Source organism: Haemaphysalis longicornis, unplaced genomic scaffold (assembly GCF_048455015.1).
Source record: "Haemaphysalis longicornis isolate Haplotype H1 unplaced genomic scaffold, Haemaphysalis longicornis Haplotype H1 scaffold_7, whole genome shotgun sequence".
Taxonomy (NCBI): domain Eukaryota; kingdom Metazoa; phylum Arthropoda; class Arachnida; order Ixodida; family Ixodidae; genus Haemaphysalis; species Haemaphysalis longicornis.
In genome coordinates, this window is record NW_027526422.1 from 91,945,667 (window position 1) to 91,961,205 (window position 15,539).

General features: G+C 46.9%; 1 protein-coding gene across 3 annotated transcripts in view; it reads left to right on the top strand.

Moving 5' to 3' along the window:
* Window positions 1-15,539, top strand: part of LOC144146097 (aromatic-L-amino-acid decarboxylase-like) — a 173,436-nt gene that overhangs the window by 94,902 nt on the left and 62,995 nt on the right. Inside the window, exon 1 of one of the 3 annotated variants that reach the window (XM_077678038.1) lies at window positions 14,750-14,903. The exons of the other annotated variants lie outside the window; for them this stretch is intronic. Coding sequence (XP_077534164.1) covers window positions 14,810-14,903 — 94 coding nt within the window. The 5' untranslated portion in view covers window positions 14,750-14,809. Of the gene's footprint in view, window positions 1-14,749; window positions 14,904-15,539 lie in introns of those variants that run through there. 3 annotated transcript variants of the gene reach the window in all.

The following is a 15,539-nucleotide window of genomic DNA, read 5'->3' on the forward strand; positions in this document are numbered from 1 at the left end:
TATACTGAACCCCTATATATAGCTTTCATAGATTATGAGAAAGCATTTGACTCGGTCGAAACCCTAGCAGTCATTCAGGCATTACGGAACCAGGGGGTAGATGAGCATTATGTAAGAATACTAGAGGATGTCTACAATGGGTCTACAGCTACCATCATCCTCCATAGGGAGAGCAGTAAAATACCTATAAGGAAGGGTGTCAGACAAGGAGACACAATCTCTCCAATGTTATTCACAGCATGCTTACAAGAAGTATTCAGAACGTTGGATTGGGAACAGGTGGGAGTAAGGGTTAATGGAGAATACCTCAGTAACCTCAGATTTGCTGATGACGTTGCCTTGCTAAGTAACTCGGGGGACGAATTGCAAAGCATGCTTTCCGCACTGGGCGAACAGAGTAGAACCGTGGGCCTGAAAATTAATATGCAGAAAACTAAAGTAATAATCAATAACCTCGGGACAGCACAGCAGTTTGAGATAGGAGGCGAGGTAGTGGAAGTGGTAAGCGAATATATCTACTTAGGCCAAGTTGTGACCCCAGATCCCAACCATGAGGCAGAAATAATTAGAAGGATCAGAATGGGGTGGGGTGCATATGGCAGACATTCTCAGATAATGAATAGCAGCCTACCATTGTCGCTGAAGAAGAAAGTGTATGACAGCTGCATCTTACCGGTACTCACCTACGGGGCAGAAACTTGGAGGCTCACTAAGAGGGTTCAACTTAAATTGAGAACGACTCAGCGGGCAATGGAGCGGAAAATGATAGGTGTAACATTAAGGGACAAGAAGAGAGCGGAGTGGGTCAGGGAGCAAAATGGTGTTAAAGACATATTAGTAGAAATTAAGAAGAAGAAATGGACGTGGGCAGGGCATGTAATGCGAGGGCAAGATAACCGCTGGTCATTAAGGGTAACAGAGTGGATCCCTAGAGAAGGCAAGCGTTGCAGGGGGCGGCAGAAAGTTAGATGGGCAGATGAGATCAAGAAGTTTGCGGGGATAAATTGGTCACAGTTGGCACAGGACCGAGGTAATTGGAGAATAATAGGAGAGGCCTTTGCCCTGCAGTGGGCATAGATAGGCTGGTGATGATGATGATGATGATGATGAATGTGCACCATGTTCTTCTGCCCCCAAGATAACGTGAAGAAGTTTTGTCTTGACTCGCCATCCCCCTCCAAATCTATCGATCGACAGATTTGCTTCGGGCAATCCGTCCGATTTCCGGCATTGGTTTGGGTCGTAAGTGGGTATGTGCACGGCATAGTTTTTTGTTTTGTTTTCGAAACCTGATAAAAATATAGCTTTATCTAGGCTCGCTTGGTATTCTTGCTGTTTCTGGTTACAATTGAGAAGAGCCATACGAACCACGTCGAATAATTTTTCCACCTCCCCGACTTCGTATTGGCGTTGGACTTGTGGATAAAAACCCGGAAGTTTCCGTGAATGCAGAAGGCCGAGTGGTAGTGATTGCCGTTTCGCAAACAATGCTGACTGTTTTCCATATCGAGCAGCCACAAATGTGCTGTCACGTTTTGTCAAATTTTTGGCAAAACATGTTAAGGTGACAGATGTGTTAAAAGTCGAAGTTATGGCAGGACGAGTCTTTCAATGACTTAACAAAACAATTCGGGCCAAAGTTTTGTCAGGGATTTGATAAAACAAATTTGGCAGAACAGTCTCAAGGAAAGTTCTGCTAAAGTATTTACAAAAAAAAGTTTTCACAATTGCTTTGTCTTGATAAGTGACAAGATATTTTTCATATCTATGAGGAAGGTGCCACCGCGCTTCCTAGAGTTCCAAGAAGCGTTGGCTACTGGTTAGAATGATGGGTTCTAATGCGGGGCTTAAAATGAAAATATTGCCTTTGGGGGCGTCACATAACGCTGTGCTTTGGCCAAATAACAAAATGTTTTACAGCGAATTCTTCCCATGTCGCACCATTTTTAGCGCTTGTTTTGCCTGGGTACTCCGCTGCTGTGTCGTTTTTGCACGCACTGTTTTAACTGAGATGTTTTGGCGCGCGTTTTTATCTCCTACAAGGCGTCTCGCCGCCGTCCTCACGGCAATAATTGCTCTACGCTTCAACACTAGTTGCGCCTAAAAACGTGGACTGTCCGCCAAGTAGAAACTGTTATTTAATTGGCGATAATCAAGAAATGCCCTGGAGCAGGACGTCATGAATTCGATTTTTAGCGGTGTATGTCGCGTGTGTGCCCCATTGTAAAAAGAAACTCCTGTCGATACGACATTGGACCACTCATAAAAACCCTAACCTCACTCGACCTAAAACTGATGCCCGTGTCGAAACGAGTCTCAGAAGGGAAGAGGAGCGCTCATACCTTACACCCGGCAGCCTGCTGGCGTTGCTGTAACTTGACGCCATCGTTCACAATTTGAGACTACGAAGTCAAGACTTAGTGGCACCGCCCATTTTTCATCGCGTGAACGCGCCTTGAGAAGATAAAACGAAAAAAAGTCAGAGCAGTTCTTCTGCTGTGAAGATAGAAGACCTGAGCGTAGCTGTATTGCTGGACAACTGTATTGAGTTATATAGACGTGTAGGCGCCGGCCACTGAAGTTTGCGCTAGAGTTCCTTTATATAGCTCCCGCAGGGAGCTATATAAAGGAAAGTGAGTCAGACCGGTATTCTGGAGGTCGTGGGTTCGGATCCCACCCGGCGGGCATTTTTTCACCACTTTCTTTCTGACTCAAAAAATTCGTCATCTGTTTCTATGACCCACCACAACCTCCCCTTTGCTTTCCGAAGTTTTCTTGACCGCCAACCCTTATCTTCTGTCTTATTTCACTGGGTGCCTCATTTCCCATTTCTGATTCGCTGTATGCTTAGCGAGGGCCTCTGTTCTGGCAGTCTTGGTGCCATAGGGAGCTTAAGAGGGTTCAACGCTGGTTGACCACTCTCGACATGTCGTAGACACTCGAGTCACGGCGCGGGGATTAAAAAGAAGGTCCCCTTCACCCCGAGAAGTCAGAGTGGCGCTGGCTACCACCCCCAAGCACAGGAACAAAATTACATTGACATAAATACCCCAGAAAGCGGGGGAGAAAATCGCCCCGCCGGTAGCGTAGTGGTTATCGCACCAGACCGGTATTCTGGAGGTCGTGGGTTCGGATCCCACCTGGCGGGCATTTTTTCTTCGCTTTCTTTCTTTCTTTCCAAATTCTTGATCTGTTTCAATGGCCTACCACAACCTCCCCTTTGCTTTTCGAGGTCTTCTTGACTGCCAATCCTTATTTCTGTGTTATTTCTACGAGTCCCTCATTTCCTATTCTGATTCGCTACATGCATAGCGAGGGCCTCTGTTCTGGCAGTCTTGGTGCCATAGGGAGCTTAAGAGTGTTCAACGCTGGTTGACCACTCTCGACATGTCGTAGACACTCGAGTCACGGCGCGGGGATTAAAAAGAAGGTCCCCTTCACCCCGAGAAGTCAGAGTGGCGTTGGATACCACCCCCAAGCACAGGAACAAAATTACATTGACATAAATACCCTATAAAGCGGGGGAGAAAATCGCCCCGCCGGTAGCGTAGTGGTTATCGCACCAGACCGGTATTCTGGAGGTCGTGGGTTCGGATCCCACCTGGCGGGCATTTTTTCTTCGCTTTCTTTCTTTCTTTCCAAATTCTTGATCTGTTTCAATGGCCTACCACAACCTCCCCTTTGCTTTCCGAGGTCTTCTTGACTGCCAATCCTTATTTCTGTGTTATTTCTACGAGTCCCTCATTTCCTATATATATATATATATATATATATATATATATATATATATAAATATATATATATATATATATATATATATATATATATATATATATATATATATATATATATATATATATATATATATATATATATATATATATATATATATATATATATATATATATATATATATATATATATATATATATATATATATATATATATATATTTATTGTAAGGCCGATGGTAGGCGAAGGCAGACCAGTACGCGCAAACCGCTTTATTCGCAGGCCGAGCTGCAAGGCGGCAAGATGGCGACCGAACCAGGTTACCGATGATGATAGTTCGAGAAGGTAGAAGGATCGGTGATGATGAGTATATACAGAGATGAAGAAGCCGTGGCCGCAACCGGGCGCCAGTGATGATTGCATTCCAGTGGGGCATTCCATTCAGCGCTCCGAACTTCCACAAACAAGGCTACCACTGGTCTCACAATATATATATATATATATATATATATATATATATATATATATATATATATATATATATATATATATATATATATATATATATATATACATATATATATATATATATATACTCCCTTTGTACACGGCCACGTATTGACAGCAGACGGGGATTCCTTAACGTTTTCGACTTCACTCTGGCTTAACAACTCAGCGTTATGATAGAGTCGTCTTAGGGGCCCAATTGCCCTATGATTTTATTCCTGTGTAAGACGGGGAGCTACACCACATTTTACATTAGCTTTGGAGAGAGCGGGTGCGTCCTTTGTCGACATGACCCGACAGGCGCACGCATTTTGGTCGCAACCAAGCGCAAGAAAGCTTCGCTGTAAAACGGTGCAACCATTGGACAAGCCTATGACGCTACAGTTTGACTTTACCATATCATCGAAGGCGTTGAGTCCACTTCTGTTGAGGCGGCCGCTCGTGTTCTGCACAAAGGAGCCGTGTCCTTATTCGGTTACCTTCGATGAGGCCTGCACGCGCGTCATATCGGCTGGATAGCAGACGCTACGCAGCGGAGGCCGCATTCCTGGTTTCACACCTTTCCCCCCACGTGTCTGACCTTAAAAGGACCCTTAAGTGAGTTGTAAACATAGTCCGATTACCTGATTAAAGACTAGATTGCGTATGCGATGTTCTGAGTTTTTGCAGGCTATATACCTGCCCCTTTTTTCGAGAAAAGTGCGTAAAAAAGTTTTATTTTCCTCGCACCCATCCTCTCCGTCATCCTGCTGACGACAGGTTTACACCCCATGGGTGGGTCGTAGTGCTGAATTAAGCGGATTAGTAGCATGTTACCTCTTTCTGACTCGTGTATGAATAACGAGAGTAGATATTCACCACCAAATGCGCGGAATATAAATTTAGGGTTTAGGACAGAACGAAAACGTATTGGGAAATAGTGCGTCGTTATTAGGATAGCTGGTGTAACGGCCAGGGATGGCGTATGGTAATTTTGTTCGTTTGTTTTCTCATCAATCACAGATAAATTGTGACTCTATAGATTCACAATTTATCTATAGAGTCTATAGAATCTATATTTATCTATAGTTATCTATAGAGTCATAAGTCTATATACTTCCATTGAATAGTAAAATAGTCCATGAAATTACTTCCACGGCACAATTACTGTACTAATAATACTTCCCAGTCACTCCAGTGACCCTTTAAACAGCGAGCGAAGACAAAACTGCGCATGCCCGATGAATAGCCCGAGAAGTCGCCACGCTGCGCAAAAAAGACGTCGTTTATTCTGGTAGGTAACCCCCCCCCTCCAACAAAACTATATTTCTAAAACCCAGCCTTGCTCTGACACGTCCTCGCATTTTTTTTAACAGCGGAGCTGCTTAAGGTTTTAGTTCCGCCGAGCAGCGTTACCCGAAAACTCAGCCCAGCCGAGTGCACGTGAGCGTGCGCCTCGTGAGGAGCTGACGAGTGTGCATTGATGGACTAGTCGGTACTTTGGCCTTCTTGAAGCATAGCTCACTATAACAGGACAAAGGGAAGGACGCGGGCACAGCGCTGTCGCGAGGAGCGTGTCGTGAGACGTGTCGTGAGGAGCGTCCGGCGTCGGCCAGGCTTGGGCGTGGGGCTTCGCCACGCGAGGAGCTCGCAAAAATACGAGCATGCGCAGTGAATCCCGCAGTGCGTGGCATCGGAGTAGTCTCCTGGAAGAGCCGAGTTCAAGCTGAAAGGGTGCAACGTGTGGGCAATTTCGGAGCTCTCTCGCCTTCCCCGCGAGACCTTTCCAGTTGAACGGAAGCACGCACTTGTGCCGCGACGGCCTTCACGAAACATTCACACCTTCAGGTGCGGAGGCGTGCTGCGAGAACCGTTGCCAGGTGTTCTAGTTCTCCCAAACAGTCAAGGCGTTCCGTAGTCATGGGAGGAAAAGAATGAGACAATAGATGAGCAGGCGTTGGTGTGAGATGTGGAGGCCTAAAGCAGGCGTCCCCGGGTATAGCCTCTTCAGTCCCAAGAATGCACAAATGCAAAAATCTTTTGTAACACACTTTTATTCGGTTCAATATCTATGAAATAAACGCAAAAAATAGCAAAAAAGCAAACGAAAATATAGAATTTGATGGTACCCATTTGGGTACTCTGGGTTTCAGTGCGTGTGGAGTGCAAGGACAAATATTTTCAAAAATGCTGCAATGCTTCAAAAATACGACAAAAATGCTACAAGACACTTTTATTCGGTTTATTATCTTAGAAGTAAACATAAAAAAAGTACAATAGCAAGAAAGCAAACGAAAGTAGTGAAAGTTGATGGTACCCATTTGGGTACTCTGCGTTTGCTTACCCTGTAGACACATTCGAGCGCTCGCGCCTTGAAAGCCATTTCTGCCGCCTTGCTCTTCAGCAATGCCTGGACGCATCACGCCACCTGAGGGCGGGGGGCTTAGTGAAAGCAAGGCGTGCTTTTTGCGGGGAAACAACTTTTGACTCGCTAATTTCGATTGGGGGAAAGCTTTTGCCTTTATGGTTGTGGTACCCATTTGGGTACCCTGGGATTGAGGAAAATAGAGCATGCTTGGCTAAGATAGCGCGACAATGCGGTTGCGCTGCATTTCTGCTGCTTATTTCTCGAAGTGGCGGTCCAGGGCTGCACGTTGTCCGACATTGAAAGCAGTAGTTTCTTGTTTTCATAAGGGGGACCCACAGCGGACGCCGGTGTTTCGCTGGTGTTTCGCCGGTGTTTCACAGCGGACGCCGGTGTTTCGGTGTTTCGCCTGTATAATCGTCGAGTGATTGACTTTCATTAGATTCATTTGGTTGGTGGAACAAGGGGAAGTAGTAGCCTGGCGTTGACGCAGCCTTCATGCCCGCGTCCTTCGAACTTGAGGCATTCATATGACCGGGTCGTGTAACATAAACCTGTGGCACGCGTGAATCCGAAGATTGCACCCGAAAATGTTGAGGCGGGTGAGTTGCTCTGGCGGCCCAGTCACGTTCAACCGGGGAAGACAAATGTATATTGAAGGAGTGCGCCAAACAGCAGACGAGAAGGGCGACACCACATGTGTGTGCCCGAAGTTAAGCCTCGCATTGAGCTTTAAGGCATAACATTGCCAACCGTTATCCGCAGCTCGACTTACAATGTGCATTACGTTGCTTAGCATGTGGTTAGTTTCGACTTTAAAGTTACCTAACGTTAAGCCAAAACCCAGTACGTTAGGCCTAACATCCCACTTTGAGGTCTAACGTGGTCAACTGGTATTCATTGCACAAGTACTCTTTCTACTCACTGCACCTCAGGCTGCGAGTACTGGTTGACGTCGTAAGTCCTCAACACGGGACGTTAGGCTCAGGCTCGTAAAATTCCAGTCCATACTCAGCCGTGCCACTCTAGCAAACTGCTACACACCCCCACAGTAGCATATACTCATCAATGGTATAGAAGGCAATGCTTCATAACATATTCTTTTCCCGTACCCTGAATCATGTCTGCGCATCCTGAAGTCAGCGAACGTGTTTCAAACCCGCAGAGTAGCACTTGCGGGCAGTGGGGCATTGGAGAACGCTTTATACGCCGCAAGGTATGTTTCTTTCGCACGATGTCGATAATATTCCATAGTTGCCGCACCAAAATGCTCTCAGTTGTTACGCTGCCGCTTAATCCAGAAGCAGTGGTCACACACCACGCGTTTTTGGTGCGATTGGGCTATTAACGTATCGGTCCACTTCGCGTGAGCTCGTGCACTTGGTGAAGCCTCATTCGAGAAGCCTCGCTTGCGGAACCTAATTGTCGCAGTGTGGTACTGTGAAAGGCTTTGCTCTAAGGGATGTACGCTGCCTTCGCGCAATATCATGTGATTACCGTAGCCGAACTGTATGTATTTATTTTTCTTCGCATATGGAGGTTGTGAAAGTACATTGCAATTTCCATCCATAATTTCTCTCTGGCCGTTGGGATTTTAAAGCATGTGTGAATTAGAAGGCTGGTGTATAATGGTGTCTAAAATGGTTGCGCTCAGTGGAGCAAAGAAATTTCTGCCGTTCATCTAACGTTCAGACTAAAAATACCTTTTTTGTAAAATGGCACTGTTCTTAAAATCTATGCATTGCGTGTTTTCGCTTTACGAAGAGCAACTTTGAACCTTTGAAGCAAATCCGGGGTATTTCCACCCACGTAACTGTTTCTCAAGACGAAACTAATTCTTACAAAAATGAGACACAGACATTTTCATTTGGCATGACAGCACAGATGCAACAATAGATGACCTTGAACATGCTTTGAGAGGAAAATGAAGGTTGCGTGCATAATTTGCCACAACCTGAAGCGCCTCGGAGCTTCACCACACCTGGCCCACCACCTTCGTTCGAGTGCTGCGCAGAAAAAAGCCTTGTTATGGCCGCGTCGTGCGCATGCGCAGACATGCGCATGCGCAGACTCGTGTTGGGCTTCCGAAGTCTAGAGAAGGTGAATAATTGGCAGATTTCAGTGCGAAAGCACTGTTTAGCATCCTGAAATTTCGCTTCGAGACGAAGCTTCCTCTTAGGTATGTGTTGCTATTGAAAGCAAAACAAGCCATGCTGTAACAATTCAAAGGTCCCGGCCTTTACATGTTGATCTGAGTGCTTACATCGCTGCTAAAAACGTCATCTAGGATTGCACTGGTGCATAATAGTGCAACAAATTTTAAGGACCTTGGTGTAAGCTTGGTCTTTATAAGCAGCTTTTCTCATATTGGGTGCGGTGGTAAAACCTGTAGCTCATAGAGAAAAAATAACCGATGTAGCCAGTGAAACTACAGTCTAACAACTGCATCGCGACTATAAATGATTCAGTTAGCAACCGGTTAAAAACAACATCCAAGCAATGCCTAAATGATGCAAGCACAGAGCGAATTTTGGGCAAAAGAAATGTGCTTTTCCAAGATATTCCGGGTCTCGCACAGCCAACCTGTACACCGCTGCTGTCCTCGCCTTTGATAACATGGTCTGTTCCCCGAAACGTTTGCCGCCCCTCTCCTTCCCGTCCTTCACGAACTTCCGGCTGATGCGTGCGAATGGCAAAATGCCTGTTTTACCCAGAATTCCGAATAGACAAATCACTTTGGCCGGGCGGGTCTGATAGCGACGACGTCCTGCAGCCGGACTTCTCTTGTCCGGCAGACTATCAATAGTGACGCATGTGGGATCGTCCTTGGTCCCATCCCTTGAGCAGAGAAGTGTCTCCTGTTGTGCAAACTGCTTCCAACTATTGTGGGGACGTCCTTGCTTTGCGGTTTCCAAAACAAACGAGTGACGCTTGCTTGACAATGGCCCCTGCGGTTTCCGCACAGCGCACAACACCGCAGACGGAGATATGCAGCCTAAGAGGCCAAAACCGCGTGCCCCTGCGCACGCAAAATCTGCTTTCCCCTCCCAGTTTTTCCTACCTTACATGACCTTGCTGATGCGCTGTGCGGCCATTCAGAGAAAGTTTGTCGTGGTCCTTGAGCGGTCATATGACGTGCCTAGTGGTGGGAAGAGATGCCCGAAGACAATAGGTCCTCTGCAATGGGAACCATAACGCGCCTTCGCTGTTGCTAGCTTAGTTTAGCCTCAAGGTCTAGGACTTGTTTTTGTTGATGCCACTTATTACATTGCGATCAGCATGAGTGGGTGTGTAGGCACGTGGTAGTAGCTTGCCAAGGCTACGGCGTAGAAATTTGCGTAGAGCATTGATGGGGACGCCCTGATAAGAGAGAAAATCACGGCCCTGAAAATACACCAACACCTGCCTGGTTAGGTCGTAATGCGAGAGTGTATTCCTTTCGTTCCCAGAACCTATCTGACATGAATAGTATCCGCTTCTGCGTCTAAAGAAAGAGCCGGGGCCTCTTTAGATTCACTCGGTAAACACCTGAGAACGGACCAGAGCGTGTTTACCACGATAAGCGTAGCCTCACAAATACATGTTTGATTTTTCTATAGTATTTCAGAAATATGGATTCAGATACTTTAGGTACATTAAGGACTATCGCGTACTTTCGAATGGTTCACTACTCTTTGCAACCAATGCTATCAAAAAAAATAACGGAAGATTCCCTGGAAGACATTTAACAATGCGTGCGCATCTCATCTCTCTCATTCGCGAACTTGAAGCTAGGCCCGACACTCCCCCCTTTCTCAGGCTCCACGTCCGCGACGCGGCGTTTCTCGCACTCTCCTCGCACGCCGTACGAACCATTCTTTGCGTTTTGGCCGCCTCAGCGGTCACATTATCTCACTTTAGCAGCTGCATCGGTAGCCTCTCATTTCTTTTGTCGTTCACCACTATCGACATTTAATCGCCACCATTCCCATTCCACCCTCTTTTTAGGGGCTAGGGCTGTCGGTGTCTCATGTCGTCTTCGTCTCATGTCGTCATAGTATCATGTAGTCACGGTACTAAAACGATGGGGCACTCGTTTTCCAAACGCGTCGCGCTATAACGGAACTCGTACTAAAAGAACACACCGGAACACTCATTTTCTAACGCCTCGTGCTAGAACGCTTCGTGCTTCAAAGCCACGCGACTTTTACAGCAAAGCTATACACCTCTGCCCCCGAACGGTTTCCTCGTGGGAAAAAACGCTACGCCGCCAAGAATACACGTATACACTGCCTGCCTCGCCCCTCCCCAGGTTTCACGTTAGTGGAGATGGCCCGAGAGTTTTGTTGTATGCTGATTGCCAAGTGTAATTTTGCCTTACCTATCGTACTTCTTTCGTAGAATGTTCGTGAAAATCGCGCCACTTTGGCTTGTCCAGGGTAGTAATAAATATTTGAGGTATGATATTTCACTTGGCCTTGCACTCGAGTCACTCTCCATTTTGAAGTTCGTACAAAAAATGACGGGACACACCGGGAAGCTGGATAACGGGCCCATCGAGCAGCGAATATAACGCTACGCCACCGCAGTCAATGCCGCTGCAGGTTCGGGCTTTACTTGACGTCACCCCTCTTTGCCCTTTATCTTTCGTTCTCTCTTCTTATGTTGCTCAGTCCACGGATCAGCGACACACGTTTTTGCCGACGTGCTCGATCTGTCGCTCACGCAATATAATTTGAGAACTGCCAATGACAAAATAGGTCATTTCACTCTACACAGATCACGAAGACGTCCAGTTTGTTTCTCGCCTGATTTGAGCGGAAAAACTGTTTTTCGATAACGACACGGGAGGATGAGTACGTTGCAAGAGACCACTGTTTACCATGTATACCACAAGATTCCTGTTCGTTGACCATATAAGTACCGTGACGTCGTTACACCTCGTTGGCAGTGTTTTCGCACGTTATCTTAGCCTGCCAAACTTCATTCCCCCCCTCCCCCATTTAAGGGTTTCATTAAACGCAGCCTAAAGATGCTAGAGATTTCTTATATTTTACCCTGTGGACTACATTGTGCAGCGTGTCATCCTGGCGATGTCAAGTCAGGGAAACATCCCTTCCGAAAGCACTTTTTTTGTTCAAAAACGTCCGTAAATTGCCCTGAAACCTATTGCATGGGTTACGAATTCCAGAATTAAATCCGGCAGGGTAGTTAGGCATTTTTATAAGCCTGTAGTGTTCTTTTAAGTTGACAGAAATGAGAGTGGCAAAACGCCTAAAATAAACCGCGGAGCACATTTCTGAGCAAGTCAGTTTTGTCTTTATTACGTGGTTCCAGAAGTCTGCTCTGCTTGACGAAAGCCTGCAGAGTCTAAAATAAAAATACGCTTGTAATATAAGGTAATATCTTGTGGCTGCTGCACAAGAATGCACAGTTGACGGAGTTAAAGCATTTAACCGTACAGTAGTGTAGATTTAGGTGACTGCAAGAAGAAACAAAGAAAACTTTACAGAATTTTACTGGAGTGGGTCGACACGCTGGTCTGCATGTGGAAGGGTGAGGGGGTTATCGGCTTTATGATGTGCAGCCTGTTGAGCGCACGAACTTCCACAGAGAGAGAAGCGTCTGTCGTGCATTGGAGGCTTGCAGCGGAGTTGTCCAGCTGCGAAGTCATTGAACTCGAAGCAGAATACACTTTAGACAGTGCGTGTGAAGGCCTAGACATTCCCACAGTATGTGATGTACCGTTGGCTTGACCCAGGGGGACCAGAAGGTGCAAGTAACAGTGGTTACGTGCTGGTGGCGTTTGGGTACATAGGCACGTCACTTGACCAACACATTCTCGGGGAGCGCCGCGGCAGCTCCTGCCTCGTGCAGAAGCACTTAAGCGCCACGCGGCAATTTCACGGGCAACAGAGCGCGGTCTTGCGGCACCAAGTTCTTCAGCGGTGTCGTATACGTGCTTGACAGTGGCCTTAGCTTCTATTGGGTAGGGATAGCATCGGGAGAATGACACAGGGAAGACCACGCTCGAGCGAAGTTCTACGGGCTCGCTAACCCACGTGTAAGAGGTCTTGTTGCCAGTCCCACCCGCGTGTCCGGGTATCCACTCTATCCTCACGGCTATTTTACGAGTGTCCTGTAGTCGACGGCAATCGATCGTGCTAACGCGGTCACAGTGTAGTTCCCATGCATGGCGTCTGGCCACGTTGTATGACGACCTCGCTGCTGTGAATATCGTCAATCGCCAGTTTCCGCCTGCACAACAGATTGCGTCGACAGGCTCTGCAGTCGGGAAAATAACGTCAAGGTGTGCGCGATACGTATTTGGGGCGAGAAGAAACTGAGTCGTGTGAAACGTGTACATTCGCCTGCCACCCTATCCACTCCCCTCCCGTCACTCATTCTCTAATACGACTTCAAACGCACGCATAAGGCGACGACTTCAAACACACGCCTTCTCCCTTACCCCGTCCTTCATCACATATTTCCGACAACATGCCCGCCCAATGGTCCTACCTACGACTTCCATCGATCTTATTATCACGATGGATACGAATGCCCCTGACACCCGCATTCCTGCCTCGTCCCTCTCCAGAGCAGTGGGAAAGCAGGCTTGCCAGCTGCTTGCGTCTTGATGACCATGATCAAGCGGGCCCGAGCAGCGGCGGTAGTTAGCTGCCAAATGGAATACAGAGATGCCAACTAATTTTTTTTTAAATCGGCAGAAATAAAGTTTTCTATCCTTCTCGTCTACTTTGTACGAGCGCTCAAGGTGAACATTTGCAAGCAATCTACATCCGCTTGTGAGCACGAGCTGAGTTGCTCGCTTACACTTATAAAATCTGGACGGTATTGCAAGTAGATGATGGGATCAGTAGTACAAAGCTACTGCGTGCCGCTTTCTGTTCGCGGATACGGTTACAGCTAGACTCAAAATCTTTGGACATGCCACGCCTGGGCCTGTTCCTTTTAGAATAAATGCACGACAAGCACCGTTTGGCCAAATTTTGCGAAACGTGTGATAGTAGCCTTAAAGCGAAGCTGTTGGGCTCTAGTTGGTGGGTTTTTTTGTCATTTAGCGGGTCAGAAAAAACTAAGAGGGTGTTACAAACCCAGAGAGCGGGACATAAATGCTATGGTGGATTTCCCAACACTGGTACATTGGCCATAGTGGCGTACTGGCCAGAGTGTCAGGGTGCTTAGAGAAACCATCCGGGTGGTTTCTTATTTTTTGCTGAAACACAGTCAGTAGCTTCTGAACGTGGCATTGACAACAAAAAAAGAAGTCATGCGCTTACTGAAAACTTAACAATATACGTCAAAAACTATTCAATCAAGCTAGCATGTCTCCCACGGGAGTTTATTATCTCATTTATGACGCTTGTTAAGCATCCCTCAGTGCTAAATCCATCACCCTGCTTTCTATGTCTCCTTAAGATGAACTTAGCTTTCTTGCAAGGTGCTTAGGTATGCAGGGTTGCCGAGATGAAAGTTTCGCGTCGCGTTGATATGCGTGAGCTTTTTTTAGCCGCAGTCGCACCGAAGAACAGATTTAATGCCCGGAGCTCCCCTAGCAACAAAGCAAAGCTGCTCTGATCAGGTAGCGCTGCCTAACTTGGTAGAGCGGGTGAAACATTCTTACCCCCGAGAAAAGGACCACTCAGTGATAAAAAAATCGCCCGTTCTCACACCCACACTCGACTCAACAAGAGCCCCCAAGAAAACTTGAGATAAGACATCCCAATGAAGTGTGGCTATGTATAAACATCTTGGAGCGGCCAAAACGGTGAACTCGGGATACTCCGTCAAACTGTGATGCAGCCGGTACAATGATGTAGCCGGAGCAGTGATGCAGCCGGTACCAACTTCGACACAAGGAGCAGCCCATAATCAATGACAGGAAAAACATAAGGGGTCTGCTGAAACAGCAATTATTTGTTTATTCAGGACTGTTGAGGCAACAGCAATTATTTGTTCAGTGTGGGCCCCGCACGTAATGGCGGTTCTGGTAGCGTTTGCTTTGCGCGAGGGAAGACCGTTTCACCTGGCTTGTAACCGTCCAGCTTGAAGGAGAGATTTACGCTAAGCTATCGGGGAAGTGTAGTTATCGGCGGTGGCCTTCGCGGATATCGCTGCGCTTGCCAATGAGGCGGAGCACCTGTGCTTATCGACGAGGCAAAAACGTCTCGTCGTAGCTCGCGCGGGCTCAGCTGTGTCCGCCTGACAGTAGCGCACGTGTGGCGCCATGAAGCCCCTCGAGCTTCTCTTCAACCGGTTTCACTTCCTGCTCAAGATCGACGCCCGCAATGAAGAATCCGAAACACCTCCAGCCGTTCTCGGTGAGCTGCCACCCGCCGTCCCTTGCCTTCAATTCCCGAAGCCGCCTTTAATCCTGGGTGCATACAAGAACAAAGCGGTATTACAAAATTGGAATCGCATTGTGAACTGTCGTGAGGTGCCTTCGCGTTGGGCAGGAAAATTAAAATGCTTCGATATCCAAAAGCTAGAAGTGCCAGAAAGAATGGGCACATTGATTTATGCATTATGGCAATGCAGTGCTCCTTCCACCAAAGCCGCATTTGCAAGTTTCTAGGGATGCTGTTATGCAAGACACTATGGCGTACACTCGCGACCACAGCGAAAGCTAGTATGCAACGCCGACTAAAAGTGGTAGTTTTCTTGTAGAATGGCATCATAAATTGCCAATGCATAGTAGGCGTATAGCAGCATGAGTCCCACCTTCTGGACCAGACCTTCTGAAGCCCCGTTAACGCCTCTTTATGATTCAGTGCTGTAACTTAAGTAAAGGCAAAGGTAAGTAGTGGCAATAAGTCTGCTACATGAAGCTCAATTTAGGGAAACATGTTCTGAAGTGTTTTCTTTCGTTCTTCCAGACATTTCACAGTACACAGTAGGACTAATCTAAGGGCAATCCGTCAAGCAAGTACTTGAGGTGCACTGAGTACTTGAGTTGA